We start from the raw sequence: 25,171 nt of genomic DNA on the forward strand, positions 1-25,171 counted from the left end.
GTTTGTAGCAGCGATGTCAGACAAGATATGAATGTTTTTTTGGGCTCAAATGAAAGAGCGGGTCGAGAAATGACGTGCTAGAGCCTCTAAACATGACAAATGTCTCTAAAGATGATATCTGTTTTCAATTGAAAAGCAGAGTTGTGACATCATTGTCTAGGAGGACAATGGGGTCTAGGAGTATGTATAGAACATTGGGGTCTAGGAGTCTCCCCTGGTTCAAAACCATCTTTAGAGGTCCTAGCACGCCATTTCTCGACCCGCTCTTTCGTTTGAGCCCAAAAAAACATTCATATCTTGTCTGACATCTTTGCTACAAACTCGGGTCTTCAACTCGGGTTTTCAATTGAAGGCCCGAGTTGTAGACCCGAGTTTGTAGCAGCGATGTCAGACAAGATATGAATGTTTTTTTGGGCTCAAATGAAAGAGCGGGTCGAGAAATGACGTGCTAGAGCCTCTAAACATGACAAATGTCTCTAAAGATGATATCTGTTTTCAATTGAAAAGCAGAGTTGTGACATCATTGTCTAGGAGGACAATGGGGTCTAGGAGTATGTATAGAACATTGGGGTCTAGGAGTCTCCCCTGGTTCAAAACCATCTTTAGAGGTCCTAGCACGCCATTTCTCGACCCGCTCTTTCGTTTGAGCCCAAAAAAACATTCATATCTTGTCTGACATCTTTGCTACAAACTCGGGTCTTCAACTCGGGTTTTCAATTGAAGGCCCGAGTTGTAGACCCGAGTTTGTAGCAGCGATGTCAGACAAGATATGAATGTTTTTTTGGGCTCAAATGAAAGAGTGGGTCGAGAAATGACGTGCTAGAGCCTCTAAACATGACAAATGTCTCTAAAGATGATATCTGTTTTCAATTGAAAAGCAGAGTTGTGACATCATTGTCTAGGAGGACAATGGGGTCTAGGAGTATGTATAGAACATTGGGGTCTAGGAGTCTCCCCTGGTTCAAAACCATCTTTAGAGGTCCTAGCACGCCATTTCTCGACCCGCTCTTTCGTTTGAGCCCAAAAAAACATTCATATCTTGTCTGACATCTTTGCTACAAACTCGGGTTTTCAACTCGGGTTTTCAATTGCAAGCCCGAGTTGTAGACCCTAACTATTGAATATTTCTCTCCGCGCACTTAAAACTCCCATTTCATATCTGTCCTTCTTCATTAATGAATGACGCCGTTGAGATAAGGACCCTTAATTATTCAAAAGATACCACACGCCGTCTCGTTTCTATTCATTAGAATTAAATGCAAGTGGTAACGCGGAATATCTGAATTATTGATTGTTCTCGTATTTTCCAATTCCACGTCGATTGTGGCGATAGCCCTCCCACAAGCCCGCGGCTTCCAGGAATATTCCAAATTCATAGTTGTTCGATGAGACAATTTCCCCGAGGTATATAAACAGAAGAGTCTAGAGGGTCGACGCCAGTCACAATCCCAGTCGCGTCAAGTTCCATTGTATAACAATGGAGCTGAGAATATTGTTATCAATTATCGGTGCATTCTGTGTTGGTGTATTTCCAGTCGGAAATGAAGCGTACAGGATACTGGCTGTTTTTCCATTACCCTCGAAGAGTCATCATCTGATGTTCGACAGCATCATCAAAGGGTTGACCGGCCGGGGCCATCAAGTTGACGTTGTCACTCTGTATCCCCTCAAAAACCCACCGCCGAATTACAAAGTGATTGCGAATCTCGAGGGAAAACAAGAGAGTCTTGTCAATCAACTGAGTGTTGCCATTGCTATTCAATTCGGATCGGACTTTACACGACAGCTTGCCCTGAGGTCGGGGAACCCGTTTTGCGAATATTTGGGACTACCCGAGATGCAGGAGATCATAAAAAATCCCCCGCAGGATCCACCATATGACCTGGTCGTCACAGAGGTAATATTATTAGCGATATGATGGAACAGATGTTAAATTTCCTTCATGTCGAAAATTACTAATGAGTGATGATCTCGATAATCAGTGATCGTGGAAATGGTTTTCTAGGTGCATTCGAAATTAATGAAAGTTATGGATTAATTTTTCCACTGAAATACATTCGTCCGAATATTAACGCACATTGTGTATCCATTCGTTGCGCTCTAGGCGTGTGCTGCTAATTGTTTTATCGCTTTGGGCTACGCGTTGAATGTACCAGTAGTCTTGGCAAGCACTTTGATCCCCCTACCTTGGCTGGCAGAGAGCTTAGGCCAGCCACTATTCCCGGCATTTATCTCATCGTACTTCACGTCCTACGTGCATCCCATGTCATTTCCAGAACGCGTGATGAACACCATCACGGTTTATGTGAACAATATGAAATTTCGATACTACACAGATGCTTTTCAAAACGCGGAAATAAGGAAGTATATTGATCCAAACATTCCGCCACTTCGGGAGCTTGAGAAAAACGTGACTCTCGCCCTCGTGAATACGTGGCACAGCCTCAATGGCATTCAACCAACGACCCCTGGGTTCATTGAAGTCGGCGGGATTCACATGCAGGAGCACTACACTCCACTCCCTCAGGTAATTTTTCATCAGCCCAATTGCATTCGTTTCTTCATTGGAAACAACAGGTGTCTGACAGCTATATGAATTTAAGATGGCAGATGGCAAAAAAATGAATAATGTCAGTGCCTGTCCCTGAAATTCAGTTATTTATGAGCGGTTCAAACATTTCAGTATTAAAATATCTCACCTGATTCAGACGGCAAAGTCCATTCAAACATTAATTTTTAAGATATTTCTCATGTCTGAAAAGTTGACTCATCCACTGCAAAAAATAGGTGTCTGATAGCCATCTGAATTTAAGGATGTCTATCTCTTCGCTTAAAAATCGTCTGAATCTTTAAGGATGTTCGACACCCTTTTAGCCAAAATTGACGTTGTTTTCATTTTTCTGGCAAATTATCGATGGGAGTGACGTGAAAAAATATAACGATTTTGTGGTTTGTCATTCTTTAATGGCTCACGAAGTTGCGTAGTGGTGCGATAATTTTCATGCGTTTTTTCTACAGTTTTGTGATTCTTTTTAAAAGTTTAGAGAAAACGCAGGAAAATGTTCGCACCACCTTAAANTTTTTCTACAGTTTTGTGATTCTTTTTAAAAGTTTAGAGAAAACGCAGGAAAATGTGCGCACCACCTTAAAATTTCGTCGGTCATTAAATAATGACAAAACGCAAAACGTTATATTTTTTCACGTCAATTCCATTCTTATGTGTCTGAAAATCTGTCTGTATCTTAATTTCAGACATCTTTGTGTCTAACATTGAAATGCCTCCATTGATGCAGACATTTTAATGTCTCAAAAGTGCCTACATAAGTGTCTGAAATTCAGACATTAGTTTTCGCGGTAATTCGCATTATACTCTGTTGACGTGATATAAATAGTTTTTCACTGATTATTCACGTTGCATTCGTTGTGCTAAGGAAATGGAGAAGTGGATGAATGACAGCACCTCCGGTGTGATCTTCTTTACACTTGGATCCATGGTGAATATTGAGACCCTCCCTGAAGTGACTATGAGAGCACTTTACTCGGTATTCAGAAGGATAGCACCGGTGAGAGTGCTTATGAAGGTGGCTAATGAGTCGGCTCTCCCTCCTGGATTGCCGGATAACGTAAGGACTTTTTCCTGGATTCCTCAAGTGGCTGTACTAGGTGAGACCTCCGGGAAATATTGGCTATTTCATGTTGATCAGCCACTCCTTCATTTTGGGAGGATCTTTCAGGAGTAGATCTTCTGCTAGCTACACTGATTACGAGAATATTGACGAATGCTTGTAACATCCTCAATTCTTCACAGCTCACAAAAACACGAAAGTATTCATAACCCACGGAGGGCTCATGAGCACTCAGGAGGCGCTCACCTACGGAGTTCCCCTGATCGGGATTCCCATTTTTTCAGATCAGCACGTTAACATCGCAGCTTACAAAACCCGCGGCTTAGCCGTCGAGTTGGACGTGCATAATTTGAGCGAGGAGCCCATCTCCTGGGCTATTAATGAAATTCTGTATAATCCGAAGTACAGGTAAAACATTATTTGCGGCACATTATTTCAGTAGCGAAGTGGGCAAACGGTTTAAGTGGATTTTGGCTATTGGCCAGTTTTCAATGAATATCTCGAAATCTAAGGAAGATAGCAAAATTTTTCTTACAACCTTTTTAGTAGCCCTTTATTCGCTCTACAAAAAAGGTTATTATGAAAATTTCGCTATCTCCCTTAAATTCGGAAATATTTCAGGAAAACTCAACCAAAGACTAAATTGACTTGAACCGTTTGACCACTTCATTACTGATTTGAAATCGAAAATGTAACAGTGCTGTTATCGTCGGTTTTCAGCGAGTCTGCCAAGTACCAATCGAAGAAGTTCCTTGATCGCCCCATGAGCGCAATGGACACGGCTGTTTTCTGGATCGAATATGCTGTTAGGCATGGCCCGGGCGCGTTGAGATCACCAGTAGTCGATCTCTCCTGGTGGCAGATGGAGCAAATCGACGTTTACGGCTTTCTCGCTCTCTGCGTCATCGCTATTATTTATGGGACTGTTCGCATAGTAAAAGTCCTTCTGGGAGTTCGATCAACGATTGCGAAAAAACGAGTCAAAAGAGACTGAGGGCATCTATGCCTTTGGAAAATTTTAATTTTCATCTTTTAATTTAATCTTTCACTAAGAAAGTCATTTTTTTTTTAATAATAGTGTCGGACATGTGAACATTGGTGATGTTTTCAAAATTTTATAATTTATTGGTATCGAGAAATTGAATGAACAAAATGAACCCTTATTCCTACCCTGATAGAATGATTCATTTATTTCAAATGAGATTCGTTAACTGTTAATGAATCTTCTCTTTTCTATCAGTGTAGTCTGGTCACCAAACGCGTCCCTGCGACTTCGGTCACCTCCGGGGGGATTCGCCGCCGTGTTATTCAGGCTTGAGCGTTGCCGAATTCACTCTGCGCTGTCCGGGCGCGTTTAGCGAGTTTCCGGCAACGTCGCGTCATGTGCAATTTCATTTAAAATGGGAAAAAATAATCCATCTGTTCGAAATATTTTTTTTTCTTCAGGAATTTTGAAAAATATCTTGTGTTAAAAACTACTACAATTTTTTATACATTGCAATTGACAAAGTCAATTTAAAAAAAAAAATTCCCGGTTAGTCCACGGAGAAAAAAATGTAGGAAAAATTATTATGGAGTGCCGTAAAATCGGCTGACGGAAACAAACTCCAAATGAACCCATTCTTGTGCTCGGATAATTAAAATGAGCATTTCTCCTCCCTCGGGGATCAAAAAATAATTTGGAATAATTTGTGATGGTGGTCAAATACAGTAGAATACTGGGATGAATAAGAGAAATATATCAAGCCCCTGTAGCTCGTTCGAAATTTTGGACGGATTATCACATTTTCGCCGCCAGTGAAGGGAGAGAAAAAATATTTGTTTTCAATTCTTCAAACAAACGCGATTCGCACCCTCAACGGCAGAACCTAAAAGAAAGTGTTATTGCACCACTAGCCGATGAATTTGCATGAAAAGTGGAGTTTAATGTATCTACCATTGTACAAAAGCATCACACAAAATATCACCAGCGACCAAAGTAACAAAAAATATCATCGTCCGTATAAAAAGCGTCAAGTCCTCCACTATTTCACATAAGCTCTCCCGCGCCCGTATCGATGCCCGAGGGTTTCTCCACCAAGTCGCCAAAGCGCATTCTGTACTTCTTCCGCACAAGGTCCCAATCTACGACCGAATCGATGCTAGGCATGTGCTTGAAGGACAGTTGACTTCCCACCGGACTCTGCAGCCGGGAAAATCCGACGGTCGACTTGTGGCCTTCTATCGAGAGTAATTTGTCCTGCGCATTAAAAAATTCAGGGGTATATTGATTTGTTTTTAAGGAACAGGAAACGTCGAGTCGTAAAATGCGAAACAACTTACACGTGACAAACGATTTCTCGAGGGCGTGCTCCCGGCGAAGCCGTGCATCACACTCATTCGCTTCCTCCTGCCCTTTCGCTTCTGACAGACTTTCACCAGATACGTTACCCACGTTGTGATCAAATTCAGCGGTGATGGTGCAGTTCGTGTTCTAGAAAAATCATTAGATTTCGTGGGTTAAGGGCTGCGACGCATTTCTAAAGACGAGCACTCACTTTTGCATTTTGCGGATGAGTTTGCTTAAGCCGTACTTCCACTCTATGTCGCTTTGGGATTGGATGCTCTGATAGGTATCGCTCATCATGGCGATGAGGAGATTGATGAGGACGATTACGCTGACAAGCATGTAGAGGGAAAATGATACCTGCGGCGATAAAGAGAACGAATCCATCAATTCTTCAGGAGATGAAAGCGGCAAAAATATTGAGAAGTCGCCATTTTGGTCAACCCTAAGACGCCATTTTGGTGCGAAGGTCGTTTGTAAGGTGACTGGATTTTTTTCCCCGAAGCAATTTCCCGGAAAAAATTTCCTCGTCAAAATTCCCCTGTTTACTAATTATTGATCTAGTGAAAGAGTTGAATTCTCATCTGGAGTGTCTTCGAAGATTGAAACATGTAATAAATAAAATTGAGTTGGTAATGTGTGTTTGTGTAATTGTTTTTTACATTCGTAAGGGGAAATAATTCCGGGAATTTGTTTCCGGGGGAAAATTTTCCTGGAGAATTTTCTCCGGGGATTTTTTTCGAGGGGAAAAAATCCGGGCACCGTTTGGAATCGGCTATAACTCGATTTCTACTCAATATTTTTCAAAATAAAAAAATACGTATCCAGTATTGTCATCGAAAAACTGAGAATCCTCACCTTGAACAGATAAATCGTCCACGGCGGCTGCAGATTGCGAGCAAACGTAAAATCATCAGTATCCTTCTGCCCGAAAATCGCGAAAAAGAGATTTTCCGTAACGTCAATAGGATTGGCTATCACTGTAAAAAAAATACAGCATTAAAACTCATCACCAGAGTCAAAACAGTCAAAAAATGTTCACTACAACTCAATGTTGCTTTCACTCATTGATCTAACGACTATAATTCAGGTCTTATAGTATGGGGCAGTCGCATGGGAACATAAGGCGTAGCATGGAATCATGCCAGTCGATTTTATGATATTTCCTGAATAGAGAACTACAGCGGGCATTTCTTAATACCTCGCCATTTCTCTGAGCTCATGATGATGGCGATGATGATGAATGGGTTCCTGCATTCTTTGAATGATTTTTATCGAGATGAACGAAGTAAGCATTCCTGAGACTCTGTCCATAATGACAGATTTACGATATCCTCGTTTCCATATGTTGCTGGTGCACACTAATTACCATGGTCAATTGTCAACTAAACTACACTAATTGTGGTAAGAAACATTAGCTTATTTCGGACTAACCATAATGAGAACGCAGAAGAGCTGGAGATTATAATAGCGCCCCCGGGATGTTCTGTAGGATAAAATTGCATTCAATGTCTACATAATTAAAGGGATGGGGTCTTAAATGAGAACACAGGATGACAGTTTGAATATGTATTTAACAAATCTCTATTATTCATAAATATCATTAGAACGAGATGCTTATGTTAATGAATTTATCCGGATTTTTCACAGTTCCTTAATTTGAATGATCATTCAAATTACTTGGCTGTTGTTTCTACTTATCGATTAAATGAGTACATTAGTGCTTGGAAGGGGCGCAGTCTCTTCGATGATCGTTAGTTGCTCGGTTTCAGCCATGTCTGGAGTTTCTTCCGCTATTTTCTCAGGCTCATCGCAGAATAGGGCACGGTATTTTCGTCTCACCTCGTCCCAATCAACCACGGTATCGATTCTCAAGGCATTACTGAAGGATAATTGACTTCCTAGGGGACTCAGATGTCCAACAGGCACGGCAACACTGTCATTGTGCGCCACCTGAGTTCTTTTTATCTTAGACAACCACTTTGCTCCCACTTTGGTGCGTGGTGACATTCTGCTGGATCGATGAAGACTCATTAGGTGGATTAATGATGGACGCTGTTTCTTGGCTGTTCGTTTCTTGCACAATCTGCAGAAGTACGTCATCCAGGTTGTGACGAGGTTCAGGGGTGATGGAGCTGTTGTTGTTCTATTGCAAAAATTCAAATGAGAAATAATGGAAGCCTTTGCTTCAATCGAATGATAAATGTCCCATACCTGTGCATATTCCTAAACAATTTACTCAAGCCGTACTTCCACTCAATGTCAGACTGTGCCTGAATCCTTTGGTATGTATCACTCATCATCGCAATAAGCAGATTGATTAGAACAACCACCGATACCAGCATGTAAATTCCAAATGCCAATTTGAAGAATACTGTTGTCCACGGTTGCTGACTTTTCTTCCCCACCACCTTGAATTGCTCATGTGTTGTTTGTCCGAAGATAGCGAAGAAGAGCAATTCACCTGCCAGTATTGGACTCATCACCACTGCAAATACGTTCCAATAATTGTACATCGAATGTATTGACCAGAGAATCATGCATTTGGCATTTTCATGTTCGTTCGTATCATGCAATTGTCTTTTTCATGCTAAAAAAATTATTCACTAAGGCTAATTGTTTGTGATTATTGTTAATCGCTGGTTCAATTCATTTTTTCTTCTCGCTGGAAAAATTATTTTTCATTATTCAGAGGCTAGGAGATAATTGGCCGCTCATGATGCAAAAGGTGATTGAAATTTTTGCAGAAATATTTGAATAAGGAGATGAGTGTAGTTTGTGTATTTGCTTGTTGCTGTTTTCGTATTTCCTGCGGATAATTTCACATGCGCGCAATGGCTTTTTCTTATCAATCAAGACTTACTGAACGTTGATTTGTTCATTTGTGATTAATATGTGGATGCAGAGTCTGGTTTAATTGTACCTGTACTAGAAAAGGTTTTCAACTAAATTAAATGGACAGCGTAAATATCAATTTCACTCCTCTCATTATTTTATTATCATATCTTCGTGTCTACAAACTGACAATAATTAAATGGGCGGAGTTGATGACGGTGGTACAGGTGTGGATGAACTACCAAAAGCAATCTCCTCTTCAGTAACAATTTCATCCTGATTATCATCCTTCTCGAGCTCTTTCTCCGGCTCATTGCCGGTTAGAATTAAATATTTTTTACTAATTGCGTCCCAGTCCACTACACTCTCAATTCTGAGAGCAGTGTTGAAGGATAATTGACTGCCTAGGGGACTCAAGTGGACGTTTCCAGTGTGTCCGATGCTGTCCTTCGGCCGTATCTGACCTTTTTTCACTTTCGACAGCCATTTGGCCCCCACTTTAGATCGCGGCGAGAGCCTTCCGGTGCGCTGCAGGCCCATCATGTGAACCAACGAGGGGCGTTTCTTCTTCATTGATCGCGCCTTGCAGGATTTTATGAAGTAAACCATCCAAGTTGTCAGGAGGTTCAAGGGAGACGGAGCTGTCGTCGTCCTGAAAATTGTGAATATTCATTTCCGTGAGTAATTCTCATCTTATCGGACTACAGTGAAGCTCTGGGACAAAATCCATCTGTAATATAACAGAAAAACGGTGAATGACACTCACCTGTGCATATTCCGTATAAGTTTACTCAATCCATACTTCCACTCAATGTCCGACTGCGCCTGAATTCTCTGGTAAGTATCGCTCATCATGGCAATGAGTAGATTAATCAATACAACAACCGATACCAACATGTAAACTCCAAATGTCAGTTTAAAAAGGGCCGATGTCCACTCGGGCTGTCCAGTTTCAACCTTCAATTCGCTGTGTGTTGTTTGTCCAAACACAGCGAAGAAGAGATATTCAAATGCAAGTAATGGATTCATCTTGACTGCAAAAGCGTTAACATTATTTTCATGTTCACAAGGAGTAAAGTTTGCGGTATTAACTCTTGGATAAAGCAGATTAGCTACCATGTGTATGTAATCATGTATACGAACCAACGAACATGCTCATGCGTTTTTTTTTTATTTATTTAATTATATAGCGGCCATGCTGTTGTACGGATGCTGCTGATTCTTGGTTGCACATATCGTGACGCATGCCATCATAACTTAGGCACGTTCATTCCTTTTTTTTTCATTTTCAAATGTCATAACATTTTTTAAAATTTGTTTTTCATCGTTGTATTGCGATTTGCACTTGGTTTATGGTTTTATAGCACTTTTGCTGCATTCAAGAGACACTTTTTTGTTTGTACAATTCAAAAGGGCAGACTTTTTTCACCGTGCACGTTCAACATTTATTGCGCATCCAGTGGATTCATGCGCAGGAACATGAAACAGTCACCTTTGTAGCAAAAACTGTGAGGTTTATTGTTTTTTTTTTTTTTGGAGGGAGTCGTTGAACATACACATGCAAGTATATGGATGGGATTTTCTCGCCCATTTGGTTGCGCCAGGTGATGTTTCGACACCTGGGACTTGAACACGCTGTGTAAAAAATAAATCTGAGATCTGCAGGTGAATGAAACTGATCAGACATGAATGACTGGAATGTCGGAGGTGATCATGTTTCGTTCAACTACAGATTCGTAACGACAGAGTAATGATTATTCGCAAGACGACACTCAAATGCTCCTGGTTATCCTTCCCATAGCTGTGGATCAATCTCAAGTAACAGGCAACACATACGCGCCATTAATCAATAAACAATGAGAACAAAGACAGATGCATTGCAAACGGGACGACACCGAGGCAACGGACAGTAGCAGTTTCGAATATTTTTTTTTCTTTTCCATTATTTTGCCGTTTATCGGTTTGGCAATCGTGTCGTCGTGACTTACTATCTCGGGCGCTATCGTCACAACAATCATTCTTTTTCTTGTAGCGGCCGGAGCGACGATGGGGTACCAGCGGAGTTGGTACCATCCACTCGGTATCATTGGCCAATAAATCTAATATTTCAGATTATACGTTATGTTGTTGTATGGAATGATCATGTTGAGGGTGTCACCTCTGAATATTACTTTTCCGCGATATTAGTGTAGCACAAAAAATATTACGTGGACGAACCAATACTTTTTGAGTTGCTGTTACAATTTTTGAGAAGAAAATCACTCAACAGAGTCACGAGTAGTATTTAGAGGTGTAAACTTGTCGACGTATTATGTCTACTTTTCCTACTGGTATCTTATTACTTTATCTCTACATTCTACATGATGAGAGTGCAATCTTGATGCCTTGGCAACCCCTCGAGAAGAAAATCGAAAGATTGAGAATGAAAACACACTGAGAGAAATATTCAGTAAAAATTACAGAATAATTCACGTAATCCCCAAGGAGAAATCGCTTTCGGAAATTTTTATAAAAATTTTAAATATTAAATTAAATAAAATATAAAATCAAATATTCAATTGCCACGTAATTTCGCCCGAAAAAGTAAAATCCTACAGAAACTTTCCGACTTGTTATGCCTCCAAAATCAAAAATTCTGAAGCTGGCAAGTTATTTTTACGTTCCGTTCCGTAAAATTTATCAATTGTTCGGGAAAAATTATTCAACTCTATCGTTCGTTAATAATTAACGAATCTCGTTTGGAATGAATGAGTCAGTTTATCAGTGTCAGTTTCGAAATCAGTAGCGAAGCGGTAAAACGGTTTAAGTCGATTTTGACCACTGATCAGTTTTCAATGTGTATCTCGGAATCTAAGGCAGATAGAACATTTTTTGTTAGAACCTTTTGTGTAGATCGAATTGAGCGCTACGAAAGAGTTAATTATGAAAATTTTGCAATCGTTCTTAAATTCGGAGATATTCCTCAAAAACGAAGCTGAGAGCTAAGTCGACTTAAATCGTTTTACCGCTTCGCTACTGAAATGTAATTTTTACGTTTTTTTTCTCCCCGGCCCCATCCAAGACGTCAAGGCAGCACCCAAAGATTTCCAAAAAACCTCAACACTTACTATCTGAAAAGGCGCCTTTCCTGGGGTTCTTATCCAAATTAACGAAAGCCTGGTTCAACGCCACGAAGTGCATCGAAAATCCGAAAACGAAGATGGCGAGTACAGCGAGAAACCTGGCAAGATCCTTCATGAGATTCCCGATGATGATGGCCCACGGTCCGAAGAGATGATGAAACGACAAAAAATCCAGTATCTGCACACAAGCGAGTAAAAAACTCAGCGCAAACAGTTGATTGCGGAGGTAGAGTAGCGTTGGCCAGATTGTGCGCGGAAGAAACCGCCACGCAACAAGATGAAATGCAACACCGCATATTGAGAAGAGCAGCACTGCCAGTTTAATCCACCCTAGGCCACTTTTGTCACTCGGATTAGTCAATTCGAACAGTAATAATCCCGACAACATAACAAGTAAACACCACTCGTAGCTGTACGGCATGAGATCATCCCTCATGACGGGATACGGTGGGGTAATAGCAACTAGGGATAGGAATATCATTAGGTACGCGTGTGAGGTCAGGTACGACATGAATTTAACGATCGGTATATTGTTGTACTTGTGTCCAAGGGGCAGTGCAAACACAGCCCAGACCGGTGGGCAGAAGACCATTGTGAACCAGAGTAACATTGACCGAAACGCACTCCAATTGAGGCTACCGCGCCACAGTTCGTGGAGATATCGCTGCACCACTGTGTGGGCAATCACTTCTTTCTGCTCGTTCTCGATCAAAACGTCGAGAAACTCCACGTTTCGTCTGTCCATCGCTGTGAGAATTCGCCCCGCTGAGTCAGCACCCGCCGCCAGGGCCAGAAGTTCGGTTGCCATGCTCTCGCACTGCTTCCCCGCTGCTATCAGGTCTTTCGCGCGCTCCTTCTCCTTCTCGGAGAGCTTCATGTAGATGTTCGATAGCTTTGCGGCTGCGTCCACGGGCGCGGGGGACACCAGAACGAACTCCTCGATGGATTTGTTGTTGTGGCTCTTGCTGCAGACCATCAGACTGTAGACGAACTGCGGAAACATCAAGCAACATTACTTCCTTCGTTCGGGCTTCTGCACCCCAACAAAATTACTTTTGATCGGTAGAAAAAGTACTTGTACCCGGTGCCAAGGGGTTTCTGGGGGGAAAGCACTTGGTACTTGGGACGAGGATTTTTAGAACTTTTCAAAAGTGAACTCCCCCCAAGAACCGTTTGTACTCGTGAGAAGGAATTCTTATTTCTTGGCTGATGGCTTCTGGGGTTCAGAAAATTGATACTCACCCTCTTGTCCTCCATAAGAGCGTAAGTGTCGTGCTCCTTCTCCATGAGGTACTTGAGGACGTTGTTGTGCCCCTCGGACGCGGCGAACCAGATGGGCACGCATCCCAAGTTGGTTTCGCTCTTCGGCGAGGCTCCGCTCTCCACCAACAGCTGGACAACGTCGAGGTGACCGGCCCGCGCAGCGCAGTGCAGCGGGGTCCAGCCGTTCTTGTCGGTGGCGTTGATCTCGGCACCCTGACCCAACAGCACCTCCACCATTCCGTGGTGGCCGTGAGTCGCGGCTATGTGCAACCCAGTTTTGCCGCTCCGATCGGAGCTGTGAAGCAGCTCCGCTGATCTACTTAGGAGCAGACCGACGACGGTTATGTGGCCCCCGAAGCAGGCCAGGTGGAGAGGGTTGTAGCCGTTCTCCGTCGTCGCCGCTTCCACCTGTGTTATCGCGGAGGCATTGATCACTGGGGGAATGGGGAGGGCGGAATGGACACGGAGAGAGAAATTCAATAAAAATTACCAGACAAAAACGTAAATATCACGTTTCGAAACGTAATTCGCCAGCGATGTGAAATTCAATAAAAAGTGGGCGTCGTTAAAATTAATCGGCCGTCTGATGACGGATGAATGGAACCTAGAAATAACTCACCAGCTTCATAAAAATTGTTGCACGTTCAAGAATTTTTTATTTTGCAGGCACAATAAGTCGGCAAGTTCCTGTAAGATTTGACTTCTTCGGGAAAAATTACGTGACTATTTCGTACTTTGTTCGGTGATGAACCTGAAAATTCACTGAACGTTTCAGATTTCTGCTCTTCCATTCCCATAAAAATTTCCGGAAAACGATTCCCCACTGCGGATTACGTGAATTGTTCCGTAATTTTTACTGAATATTTCTCTCCGTGTGTGAGCATCTGCATGAGCCCGCGACTCACCTGAACTCCAGCGGAATTCAGCAGCAGTCGCACGACATTCTCATTCCCGGAATAAGCCGCCAGGTGAAGTGGCGTCATTCCGGATTCACTTCCTAGTTCACCAACGAGGGAATTCCCCGCTGGCGGGTCTGATTTCACAGTTCCCGGTACGTGCGTCAGCAGCTCTCGCACCGTATCTGATGAAAGCAGAGATCATCTTTGTAATTGGAAATCATAACGGGGAGAAGCTACACACGGAGCAAAATTTTTGATAAAAATTATCCTATCGTTCCATAAAAGTGTATCATGAGTCATCGTTTCCTCATTTCTATCCCAAAATTTAGTATAAATTAATACATGATGATCAAATTATATTCTGCACCGGTAAAATTTACCAACCGTTCCAGAATTTTCGTTGTTATCTACATAAAAATTACTGGACTGGACGTGAAAAAAAAATGGGTAAAATTTGTTATGCATCAGTATAAAATTTATCTAACGCAGAATAAAATTGAATCATCGTACATTAATTTTTCCTAAATTTCGGGACAGGAACGATGAAACTATGACTCATGATCCACTTTTACGCTGAGATAATTTTAATAAAAAATTTCTCTCCGTGTAGATTGTCGTTACAGTTGTAAAGACGGTCGGACCTCACGTGTGGGTAATACCGAGACCTTGCAGCAAGGTCCTCTAATCTCATCGACTTATCACGGGCTCGTGACCTCCTGCCCACCGTTACACTACCTTTCGCCGTCGTAACTTCAAAGCATTATTGTAAGAAATAAATGTATTGACCATAACATTATTAGGTCGATCGATTCCACAGTTAAAACAATAGGGTAAAGAGAAAAATTAGGGGCGCAATTGGTTGGCACGAGGCCTGGTACAACGTGTCACGTGTCTCAACGAAATATTATGATTTCTTTTTTCCGTATTCGTTTATTCCCGAGAGTCTACAAATTCTTGTGAGGATTAACACCGTATTTGCGTGATGCGTGCATTCATATTTTCTCTTCCTCTACTTCTCCGGGGTTTAGGGCAGGCCCGAGTGGGAGCCACAGCATAAAATGTTGAGGGGCTGGTGGAATAAAGCCGCGTGGTCACGCAAATCATCAACACTTTTCTCTCAGGTGTTTTTTCCTTTCTCTTGCGATAATATCACCAAGTCCAGTTATTTCGATATGACGGTCAGGGGGTCAAGAGTGTGTCACCCGTGATTTTACGAGTGATTTAGATATCAATCGAATTTTTTCCCCCTGGGGATTGCCGGCCGTTCTTTGCAATGAAATTTGAATATTTTAGAGAATTTATGAGGCATTTGACCGACTGAAAAAGCCGAACGACCTAGATTCTCACGTCGGGATTGCCGCTACATTCCGAGTAATTAACATGAAATATAGGGGCTGAGTACTACTGTTCCAGTGATCAAGTGGAACCAGGAAATACGTGATAATACGCTCTGGCAACTCTCCGGATATTATAAAATCGATATTATTTCTAAACTGCGCTACAAAAATAACTTCGAAACAATTTTCAAAGTTCTCATCCATTCGACCACCTGAAAATCCATACATCCCCAAATGGGATTCTATTTCTGTTCCCGCCGCAAGACCCGATATTCTTCATCACGCCATGCATCAACTAGGGATGGGCGATGTTTTAAAAAACATCAATTATTTAAAAAATCGATGTTTTTCTAATTACACAGAAAAAGAAAACAAATTGTTAAAAATATTTTTTTGTCTTCTCGTTTTCATTGAAAAAAATATATTGAATATTTTCCGTGGGGACGTTAGCTGCAATAATTGCTAAAAAATTTAATTGAGAAAAAATTTCAACATTTAAATAAAAAAAAGAATAGACGACTGGACTTGTTCACTCATAATTGATTCCATACGTACTGCAGAAAATAATGACTTCTGATTGCGGATAAATAATTAGGGGAGGGTGGGGCAAAACGGCCCCCTTCAATTGTCAATAACTTGTGAATGACATTGTGAAAATTCCCAGTTTCGACTTCATTTTGAAGATAATTTTTCATTCTTCAAAACGAGCTCTAACTCATCCCAATCGGATTATTGAATCGGAAAATATTGACGATTGAAGGGGGGCCGTTTTGCCCCATCCTCCCCTACTTTGTTTATTCTTAATCAATCAACATTATTATTCGACAAAAGACTGAAAAATATTTGGAAAAAAGAATCGAAAATCGATTAATCGTCCGTTGATTTCTCCCCCCCCCACATCGATGTTTTCGATTAATCGCCAAAGAAGCTAGGGATCGCTCATCCCTAGCATCAGCGTCAAAACCCCGAGACTCACCGGCCTGGCCGAAGTACGCGGCAACGTGAAGCGCAGTGACGCCGAGTTTTTTGCTGGATATCCTCAGGGACTGCGAGGACCTCATGACCTCGAGGACCTGGCCATGTCCATTCTGCGCGGCCAGATGAACCGCTGTGAAGCCGGCTCGGTTCTCATCGGCGCACGAAGCGCCCGCTCTGACGAGGGCCTTCACAACTTCCGCGTGGCCGCCCTCGGCTGCGAGTTGCAGCGGCGTGGCTTCAGTCAATTTGTTCCTCGCTGAAATGACGCCCTGTCTGTCGAACTTCATGAGCTCCTCGATGACTCTGACACTGCCCTGCATGGCGGCGATGTGCGCGCAGGTGTTTCCGTCCTTGGTGCAAGCCATCACGAGGCTGGGGTGTCTCTGGAGGAACAGCTGTGCGACTTCAGCGTAATTGTTCATCGCCGCGGCGTGAATTGGCTTCTGCCCCTGGTCGTCAGTGGCGTCGATGCTGGCGCCCAGTTCCAGGAGTAGTTTGCAGACCTCCAGCTGTCCGGAGCCGGCCGCCAGGTGCAGAGGTGTCTGCTTCCTCAGGGTCAACACGTCAATCACTGCGGAGTGATCCTGCACGAGGAACCTTACGAGATCCGTGTTGCCGTTCATGGACGCCAGGTGCAACGCTGTCCTACCAACTCTGGATTTCGAGTTGATGAAGGCCTTGCTGGCTAGCAGAGCGTCGCAGACTTTCTGGTAGCCGTGCTCGGCGGCCAGGTGGAGTGCCGATCTACCTTCTAGATCGAACACGTCTACCCTGGCGTGATTCGCCAAGAGATTCTCGACTATATCCAGATGTCCACGATGAGCGGCTATCAGCAGCGGCGTCCAGCCAACTGCGCTCTGTTTGTTCAGAGCTTTTTGCACTTCCGTCGCCGACATGTAACTTATCATCTCGGAGAGGACCTCGTTGTTGCCCGCCGACGCGCAGTGGTGAAACGCCGACTCCTGGCCCTGACGCGTCACCAGGGAAACGTCAGCACCGCCCTCCAGGAGGGCGCGCACAACGGCTCTGTCGTCTCCTGGCTCTGTTACGGTCCTCGGGTCTATCTGCGCTGCGTAGTGGAGGGCCGAAGCACCCTCATTCGTGAGACTGTTTACGTAACCTGTGGCTGTGCTGGCGCCCTGCTTATCTTTCACGAATTCAATTAACTTGCGGACCACTTCGGACCGGCAACTCCGGCACGCTAGGTGAAGGGGAGTCTCCCCGTTCTAGGGCAGACGAGAACATTTTCGGGAACGTCATAACAGGAGTTATATTTACTCACAATTCAGCAGCGAAGTGGTGAAACGGTTTAAGTCGATTTACATAAAACAAAAGTCGGTCTGAAGCAAACCGAAAAATCGGTCTGAATCAGACCGATAAATCGACTTGAATCAAACCGAAAAATTGACTAGAATCAAGTCGCTATCCACTACCTGAAACAGGCAGAATTTCGACGTGAATCATTCTGTTTATCGGTTTGATTCAAACCGATGTCAGCTGGACTCGTTTCCACTTGAAATAAACCACTTTTCGACTTATATCAAACCCAGAATTCGGATTGGCCTAGTCCGAGTCACTCAGTCTGAATCAAGCCGAAAATCGTTTTGAATCAGTACTGTTTTTTTGGGTGATATCTCTCGGTTGAGTTTTTGAAGAATATCTCCGAATCTAAAGGAGATAACGAAATTTTCGTAATAACCTTTTTTGTAGAGAAAATTGAGTGCTGTAAAAAAGGTCTTGACAATAATTTTGCTATCTCCCTTAGATTCCGAGATATTCACTGAAAACTGGGCAGTAGTCAAAATTGACTTGTACCGTTTTACCAATTCGCTACTGAATTATAGTCGCTCACTTTTGACTTGGACATGGGGTCTCCCCCGTCCTCTAGCAGCAGGAGGAGAGTCGTTATGTTGCCGTGACTCGCTGCCACGTGCACAGGAGTCTGTCCGTCTTCGGTTGCTACGTTCGGACCTGCTCCCGATTTTAGGAGCATTAGGGCACATCGGTCTCCGTCTGGCACTCGCGCCGCAATGTGAAGGGGGGTCTCCTTATTCGCCCCACCGTAAACTTGCACGTCTGCACCGTAGCCCAACAGAGTTTCCACCACCGCCGGCTTTGCACTCTCCACCGCTATGTGGAGAGCTGTGTATTTGTCGTTCGTCTTTGCGTCGACCTGTCGTTATCAGAAACGATCTCGTAAAAGTTTATGTTTATTAGCGGGGGTAGGTTCTTTCTTGGCGAAAAGTTTCAGGACATTCTTGAGTTTACTAGAAACAACACACTGAAAAACTTGAAACTAAATTACGTTTAAGAAGTCATTTTTTACGCTTTTTGAAGCGTATTCAATATAAAAATTAATATAAAATTTAAATTACGATCACTTTTTCGTTTTTCACATTTACTAATCTAATAAAAAAAATATTTACTCATTCCTAGAAACAACACACAGGAAAACCTAAAAGTAAATTACGTTTAAGACGTCGTCTTTTACGCTTTCTGAAGCGTATTTTATGCTCGAAATTACGTAAATTGATAACTAAGTTAAGTAAACTAAATTAATTAGTAAATTACGCTCAAAATTGGCGTAAATAACTCTTTTTTTTCGTACTTTACGTCAACTCATCCAATAAAAAAAAGACATTTACCCCTTCGTAATGGCATACATCCGTTAAAATTTTTCTGTGTGAAATTGAAGAAACGTCAGAGGTTTGAAAAAACTCAGGACATTTAAAAAATTTGAACAACATTAAAGACCTTTTCTCCCCGCTGCAACAAAGTACTGATGATCCCCACGTGTCCGTATTTGGCGGCGGTGTGAATGGACCTCGCACCTCGTTTATTTGGCATATGTAGGTAAACCCCCTTCTTAAACAACATTGTGGCGCACTCCGAGTGGCCGTTCAACGACGCAATATGCATGAGGGTGGAGCCGTCTTTCGTTCTCTCAAAAATACTGGCTTTGAACTTATCAGCTAGTAATTCGATCACTGTTGCGTGGCCATTCTCAGCGGCCAAGTGCATGGGCGTTCGGTCCTGGTTATCGGTGATTGACGCCGATGCACGCACTCCGTAGAAGTATTTCACCAGCGTCTCGTCACCCTCGGCACTGGCGATGTGCAGAGCCGTCTGACCCTCGCCCTGACGACAATTTCAGTTATTTCGGCGGCGTTAATTTATTTATTTTGGAGGACCAAACTCACGGCTTTGGGGGATGAAAGGAAATGCAACGAACTCGGGGAAGATTTCTTGGTGACTGAATGCTCTACCGGGTGAACCCATACCTGACGCACTGCGACAATTACGGCTCATATATTACGCATGCAAAAATAACGCCCATGGGCTCGCTAACAATAGTAATTAAATTTTCTATGTTTTTTCCGAGCTATTCTGGGGCTTTATTTTGAGTATGCTGATTAGTCGGGGCTTTACTGGACAGAATTATCATTTTTATTTAGACGTGGGATCCGCGATGACCTTGATGCAAATACGTGAGAGAAAAAAATAAAGAATATCGGAAATGTTATTTCTTCAGCCAAATATCGGTTGAACATGAACACTTCACGATGAAGTTGGAATTTCTTGGCTCATGACATCGTTTTTCTCGTGTCAGGTGAGAAAACGGTGGACGGGATAATTGAATTCAGTAGTGAAGCGGTAAACCGAGTTAAGTCGATTTTGACTATTAGCCAGTTTTTGCTGAATATCTCGGAATCTAAGAGAGATAGCAAAATTTTTCTCACGACTTTTTTTATAACGCTCTATTGGCTCTACAAAAAAGGTCATGAGAAAAATCTTTCTATCCCTTTTAGATTTCGAGATATTCGTCAAAAACTAGCCAATAGTAAAAAACGACTTAACCCGGTTTACCGCTTCGCTACCGAATTAAAAAAATTAATTATGCTTCTTAGCTTTGTAAATTATTTTTGTGAAGTTCAATCTCTTTGTGAAGAAATTGTAATAATCCCTTACATTTTGCATGTCAACTGAGGCGCCGTAATCAACGAGAATTCTGACCATATCGACGTCTCGTCTCCTAGCAGCTAGGTGAAGGGCTGTGTCTCCAGCTGGTGTTGTTGCTCGAAGTTGTTCAGGTGCCTGTTGAGCCAACAGCTCACGGCACATCGACTGATTACCCGCCTCTACCGCCAGCAGCAGTGGGATTTTTCCCCTCTGACGAGTCAAAAATATTGTGACTAAATTTTGAAATACTGAGACACGAATGAAAAAATTCCATAAAAAGATCTATGAAATTTTTCAATGAAATTTTTTCGTGCGGAAAATCACAATTAACGTACACGAACAGTCTCGGTTAGAGCTTCAAGTGTCACTTTCCAATTTTTGCTCAACCCCCGACGCTTTATCTTCTCCATGATCTCTGACATTGACATCGGCCCGGGATTGTTCCGATCCGCGTCTCCAGTCGACGGAATTCGCGAGGACATTTTAATTCAAAGCGCATTCCCGCGGGGACTCCGCGTTAACGCTTGTGGGACCATTACACGAAGCACTGAATTTTTTTCATATCGCTCCACGATTCCACCGCCGGATATCGCGAAAACGAGGAGAAAAAAAAATTAAAAAACCGGGATGTCAGAGTTCAAAGAGAGTTTCATACAGAGAGTGCGCGTAATTTCCAGGTGAAATCGATATCGAGGATAAACACGACTGCATTATTTTTTGGCCGAGATTTTTTCCACCCGAAGTTATAGACAATTGAAGCTACGAGGGGCGGAAAAGAATTATGACGAGCATGGAAGAGAGTGGAGAACGGCAGTACCAGGCGGCGATACCGCCGATCCTGCGACTCTGTTCGGGGGCTGTCACGCGACCAAATCGCAACTTCCAGGCGGAAAAACATTGGCGAAATGCCGATGCACTGGAGTAACTGGAGATCCGTTTGAACTGAGGCTTTCGTCGGGGTTTTGACACTTATTTTTGAAAATTTAGGTACTTACGCCGTCTACTATCAGTCTGATGTCTCGTCCGGCTGCCGCAAGGAGGGCCCGCAGAATAGACGTAGCTGTGCCCGTTTGTCGCGAGGCGACGAGGTGCACAGCAGTCTGTTGCCTTGGCTATTCAAAATTTAAATGATCTATCATCGTTTCCGTAGCGAAGTGGTCAAACGGTTTAAGTCAATTGAGTCTTTAGTTGAGTATTCCTGAAATATTTCCGAATTTAAGGAAGATAGCGAAATTTTCATGAGAACCTTTTTTGTAGAGCGAGTTCAGTGCTACTAAAAAGGTCATGAGAAAAATTTTGCTATCTCCCTTAGATTTCGAGATATTCAGTGAAAACTGGCCAACAGCCAAAATCGACGCACACCGTTTGACCACTTCGCTACTGATTTTTTAGGCGGGCAATTTCTTTCTTTTATCTTTCTTCGGTTTATAATCAACGTTTTAAATAAAATGTCAATACCAGAAACACTCTCTACTCACTATTTTTTATTAAATAAATAATTATTCAAACAATTAACTTATAAAAAAAAAGAGTTTTTTTCTTCAGAATTATTGTCATTTTTATTATTCAGAAGCATCGAGCAACTGTATCATTCATTCATTCAATTAAAAACTCTTCATAAAAATCTCTTGAAATTATTCTCTAATTTTTTGCATAATTTCAACTAAAATTATGAATTAAAGATAACGAATAGCTAAAAAGCTGAAAATTTTTGGAATTAAAATAACTTACACCCCCAGTGGCATAAGGGTCAACTCCCCTCTTCGCCAGCAGTAGCTTGACCACATCTTCCCTGGAGTACATAGCCGATATGTGCAGAGCATTGTAATTATCCTAGATGAACAAAAAACCGTGAATCGGAGTCTCTACAGTAATGGAATCAGTCCGCGCCTGAGAACTGCATCGCCAGAATGATTGATGGAGGTAAAAAAATGGGAGAAAAAATCTTTGGGTCATAGCAATAAGGTAATGAGGCCGTAAATAACGGTGGGCCGCGCCCCTGCGGATGGAACGAAGCGCAAGTCCTCAGAAATCCTTGACGTTGCCCAGTCATTCCAATCACAGCTTATTAGCATGCTGTTCGGAAATTATATCGGGGCTAGTGGAAAGGGAAGGGCTTTGTGCAGCCGGTCGATAGCGCCAGGTGCGTGTGCCCCACGTCCAGCGAAGAATTCTTTGGGCTCGGGAATTCCGGAAATTCCTCGACAACATCGCATGCGGGTAAATTGCGAAGAATTTTAAAAAACAACGATGATTCAGTAGCGAAGTGGTAAAACGGTTCAAGTCGATTTTGACTATTGGCCATTTTTCAGTCAATATCTCGGAATCTAAGGGAGATAGCTAAATTTTTGTATAAACCTTTTTTGTAGCACTCAATTTGCTCTAGAAAAAAAGTTATTACGAAAATTTCGTTATCTCCTTTAGATTCGGAGATATTCTTCAAAAACTCCAATAAGAGATAAGTCGACGTGAACCGTTTTACCACTTCACTGCTGAATTGTGTTTTCCAGAATTTCAAAGGGTTTTGAGGAATTCTTGTGAGTAAATTTTGAATTCTTTGGGATATTCTTTTGGTCATTGATTGTTCGTCTGAGCTGGTACATAATTATGAAAAAAATAGAGTGATTATTTCTTGAATTGAAGCTGTATCCGGTCTCGGACGTTTTATTCATGAATTCTCGACTTACACTGCGTGGTGTTTTATATTATAATTATCGCAAGGTGGGATCGAGCTACTTTTTAGTTCCAGTGACTCTGAAACCGGCCTACTTACTGCCCCCCGTCTGCTTAGACCCCTAGCCTTGACCCTCCTTCACGCAATCCGGCCTGAGGGTGAGGAAAAACCCAGCACGAGATTACTCACGATTCTCTCAATTGTTGTTTATTTATCTTGATTGGGTGGGGGGGTTGGATTGATCAATGAGTTTTAATTACCTTGGGACACTCAAATGGTTGGATTGTAAGTGGTTAGGGGGATTTTTTAGTGATATACTGATGGAAATAAAAAATATCAACAAACAATTGTTAATTCCAGCAAAATTACCCAATTTAAAATTAACTTTTTGGTCTGACTACTGTAAAAATGCCCTGAGATGATAAATTTTTGTCTGGAAAATAGATTTTCTTATTAAAAAAAATTAATATCTCCCGTGTAAGCACACAATCACATTTTTAGTACCCGCTCACCTGTTTTTAATAATTTTATCAAACAATATTTCAACCCCAAATTCATATAAAAAATTTCTTGTTATTCTCACGTTATTCTAATTACCTTGGGACACTCAAACGGTTGGATTATAAGCGGTTAGGGGGATTATTTAGTGATATACTAATGAAAAATAAACAATATCAACAAAAAATTCTCAATTCCATAAAAATTACCGAATTAAAAATTTAATTTTGTCCTAAAAATTAAAACAGTCTCTTGAGATGACAAATATTTGCCTCAAAATCAAAGTTTCTTAATACAAAAAATATCTCTCGCGCATACCCAACGTCATACAAATAATTTCTTTCTATTCTCACATTATTTCTCGCCCCCACATCGGCTCCGAGCTCTATCAGACGATCCAGAAAGGCTGTGCGGTTGTCCTTCACTGCGTACATCAGCGGTGTCATACCGGTCGTCTAACCCCAAAGAAAGAAAATCCATTCATTTAATTAATTCAATTTACTAGAGCACTCGATCCCGATTCGTCTAGTAAAAAAATACTGACAGGATCCATGACCCCCGCCAACGGCACAGGGTTTCCATCATCTCCAGCACTCTGGACCGCTTTCTCCAGCGTCTTGAGCAACTGGTCAACCGGTGCCCACTCGCCCCGGCTGGCCAGTCCCAAGAGACGTTGTGCAGCCTCTCTGGCCGTTGCTCCAGCAGAGCCAGGCTTACTTCCAGGCTGTGATGGCTCAGTACTCGGCATGCCATTGCTCCCAGTCGATGCTGACCCTGGATCCTCCTTTCCGCTCGGACTCTCTTCCTTACTCGATGCATTTTTCTTGTCATCCTTACCCCCTTTCTTAGCGTTCGAGCTCATCGTAAGCTCTCAGTGTCATGTCTCAAATCAATTTTCCCCCGTCACAATCAATGAATCTCGTTCGCTCGCCGTTGATTAATTAATTTCCCACCAAGTCTAAGCCTTGAGACTTAATTTTTCCCGGGCTACCGTTATGATTAATGTCATTGAATTATTGCTGACGCATTTGTCATCGGATGCACTTCTATTTCAGTCCCGAGCCTTTCACCAATGCAAGTCGCACGAGGTCGTCGCTGCGACTGACTTTGTTTCTAATCAAGCGACTCATTCAGTATTGCACTCGGACTCCAGCAGTTTCGTAACACCAATTCACAGTAATTACACAGTCCCTTCAACCCCAATCACCACACCGAATCTATTATTTATAGTGATAGTGATTTCAGTTAAAAAATCAATTGAATTTTACAAAAATGCAAAGTGCACGGTTTATTAAATTTAACGAATTGCGGAATGAGGGATTGAATTACGTGGGTGAAAATGAGTTGTGCGCACGACGGTTATCCTCACGGCTCTGAAGAAGTATCACAACAGAGCATAAGGGAGAAAACGGAATTGAACTCGGGGGGTGGTTTTTGCCTAACGTTTGTGTGTTCAAGTTGTGTTGCAGAAGGGATCGACCAATCGGAGGTACCCTGAGGTTCGTTAGGGTAACCAGTTACCATTACAGAGAGGTTTTAGTGTGTGCTACGGGGCTTTTGTGCCTGTAGAGTTGGGCACGATCTAAGAAAGGGGGAGGGGGTGAGAATACCACCCACGGCCTTCCAAGCACGCCGACACGCGACTTCCGGCAC

The 25,171-nt window shown here is 42.5% G+C and overlaps 4 protein-coding genes across 4 annotated transcripts; 1 reads left to right on the forward strand and 3 right to left on the reverse strand.

The window, feature by feature from the left end:
• Positions 1 to 1,420: 1,420 nt before the first annotated feature.
• Positions 1,421 to 4,801, forward strand: LOC107038600 (UDP-glucuronosyltransferase). Its single transcript, XM_015257797.1, has 5 exons — positions 1,421 to 1,897; positions 2,105 to 2,527; positions 3,432 to 3,663; positions 3,809 to 4,034; positions 4,347 to 4,801. Exons 1-5 carry the CDS (start codon positions 1,478 to 1,480, stop codon positions 4,618 to 4,620), a joined length of 1,575 nt encoding a protein of 524 aa, XP_015113283.1. The 5' UTR covers positions 1,421 to 1,477; the 3' UTR covers positions 4,621 to 4,801.
• Positions 4,802 to 5,301: 500 nt separating this feature from the next.
• Positions 5,302 to 6,579, reverse strand: LOC107038521 (short transient receptor potential channel 3-like). Its single transcript, XM_029126142.1, has 3 exons — positions 6,164 to 6,579; positions 5,949 to 6,099; positions 5,302 to 5,865 (listed from the first exon to the last, which is right to left on the reverse strand). Exons 1-3 carry the CDS (start codon positions 6,337 to 6,339, stop codon positions 5,656 to 5,658), a joined length of 537 nt encoding a protein of 178 aa, XP_028981975.1. The 5' UTR covers positions 6,340 to 6,579; the 3' UTR covers positions 5,302 to 5,655.
• A 286-nt stretch (positions 6,580 to 6,865) lies between these two features.
• On the reverse strand, positions 6,866 to 8,840 carry LOC107038603 (short transient receptor potential channel 6-like). Its single transcript, XM_015257800.1, has 4 exons — positions 8,167 to 8,840; positions 7,669 to 8,098; positions 7,387 to 7,438; positions 6,866 to 6,932 (listed from the first exon to the last, which is right to left on the reverse strand). Exons 1-3 carry the CDS (start codon positions 8,490 to 8,492, stop codon positions 7,415 to 7,417), a joined length of 780 nt encoding a protein of 259 aa, XP_015113286.1. The 5' UTR covers positions 8,493 to 8,840; the 3' UTR covers positions 6,866 to 6,932; positions 7,387 to 7,414.
• A 111-nt stretch (positions 8,841 to 8,951) lies between these two features.
• LOC107038601 (serine/threonine-protein phosphatase 6 regulatory ankyrin repeat subunit A) lies at positions 8,952 to 24,876 on the reverse strand. The gene is made up of 14 exons (XM_029126141.1): positions 24,063 to 24,876; positions 23,872 to 23,973; positions 22,078 to 22,179; positions 21,342 to 21,458; positions 20,356 to 20,556; positions 19,141 to 19,524; positions 18,239 to 18,559; positions 16,385 to 17,612; positions 14,078 to 14,253; positions 13,152 to 13,580; positions 11,895 to 12,900; positions 10,776 to 10,886; positions 9,554 to 9,821; positions 8,952 to 9,439 (listed from the first exon to the last, which is right to left on the reverse strand). Exons 1-14 carry the CDS (start codon positions 24,378 to 24,380, stop codon positions 8,983 to 8,985), a joined length of 5,220 nt encoding a protein of 1,739 aa, XP_028981974.1. The 5' UTR covers positions 24,381 to 24,876; the 3' UTR covers positions 8,952 to 8,982.
• Between the last annotated feature and the right edge of the window lie 295 nt (positions 24,877 to 25,171).

The sequence above is a fragment of the Diachasma alloeum genome, unplaced genomic scaffold, assembly GCF_001412515.2.
Source record: "Diachasma alloeum isolate Michigan unplaced genomic scaffold, Dall2.0 Dall_scaffold_00285, whole genome shotgun sequence".
Taxonomy (NCBI): Eukaryota; Metazoa; Arthropoda; class Insecta; order Hymenoptera; family Braconidae; genus Diachasma; species Diachasma alloeum.

What these genes read in the sequence shown, in the direction of transcription:
- LOC107038600 (XM_015257797.1), top strand. Translation starts at nt 1,478, where the DNA reads ATGGAGCTGAGAATATTGTTATCAATTATCGGTGCATTCTGTGTTGGT. An exon ending in ATGACCTGGTCGTCACAGAG is followed by an intron (nt 1,898 to 2,104) that starts GTAATATTATTA and finishes GTTGCGCTCTAG; the next exon opens with GCGTGTGCTGCTAATTGTTT. An exon ending in ACTACACTCCACTCCCTCAG is followed by an intron (nt 2,528 to 3,431) that starts GTAATTTTTCAT and finishes CGTTGTGCTAAG; the next exon opens with GAAATGGAGAAGTGGATGAA.
- LOC107038521 (XM_029126142.1), bottom strand. Translation starts at nt 6,339, where the DNA reads ATGGATTCGTTCTCTTTATCGCCGCAGGTATCATTTTCCCTCTACATG. An exon ending in CTCATCCGCAAAATGCAAAA is followed by an intron (nt 6,100 to 6,163) that starts GTGAGTGCTCGT and finishes TGATTTTTCTAG; the next exon opens with AACACGAACTGCACCATCAC. An exon ending in CGAGAAATCGTTTGTCACGT is followed by an intron (nt 5,866 to 5,948) that starts GTAAGTTGTTTC and finishes TTTAATGCGCAG; the next exon opens with GACAAATTACTCTCGATAGA.
- LOC107038603 (XM_015257800.1), bottom strand. Translation starts at nt 8,492, where the DNA reads ATGATTCTCTGGTCAATACATTCGATGTACAATTATTGGAACGTATTT. An exon ending in TTGTTTAGGAATATGCACAG is followed by an intron (nt 8,099 to 8,166) that starts GTATGGGACATT and finishes TTTTTGCAATAG; the next exon opens with AACAACAACAGCTCCATCAC. An exon ending in CGCCCCTTCCAAGCACTAAT is followed by an intron (nt 7,439 to 7,668) that starts GTACTCATTTAA and finishes TTTATCCTACAG; the next exon opens with AACATCCCGGGGGCGCTATT.
- LOC107038601 (XM_029126141.1), bottom strand. Translation starts at nt 24,380, where the DNA reads ATGAGCTCGAACGCTAAGAAAGGGGGTAAGGATGACAAGAAAAATGCA. An exon ending in TCAGACTGATAGTAGACGGC is followed by an intron (nt 20,557 to 21,341) that starts GTAAGTACCTAA and finishes TTGACTCGTCAG; the next exon opens with AGGGGAAAAATCCCACTGCT. An exon ending in ACCCCATGTCCAAGTCAAAA is followed by an intron (nt 17,613 to 18,238) that starts GTGAGCGACTAT and finishes CGTCTGCCCTAG; the next exon opens with AACGGGGAGACTCCCCTTCA.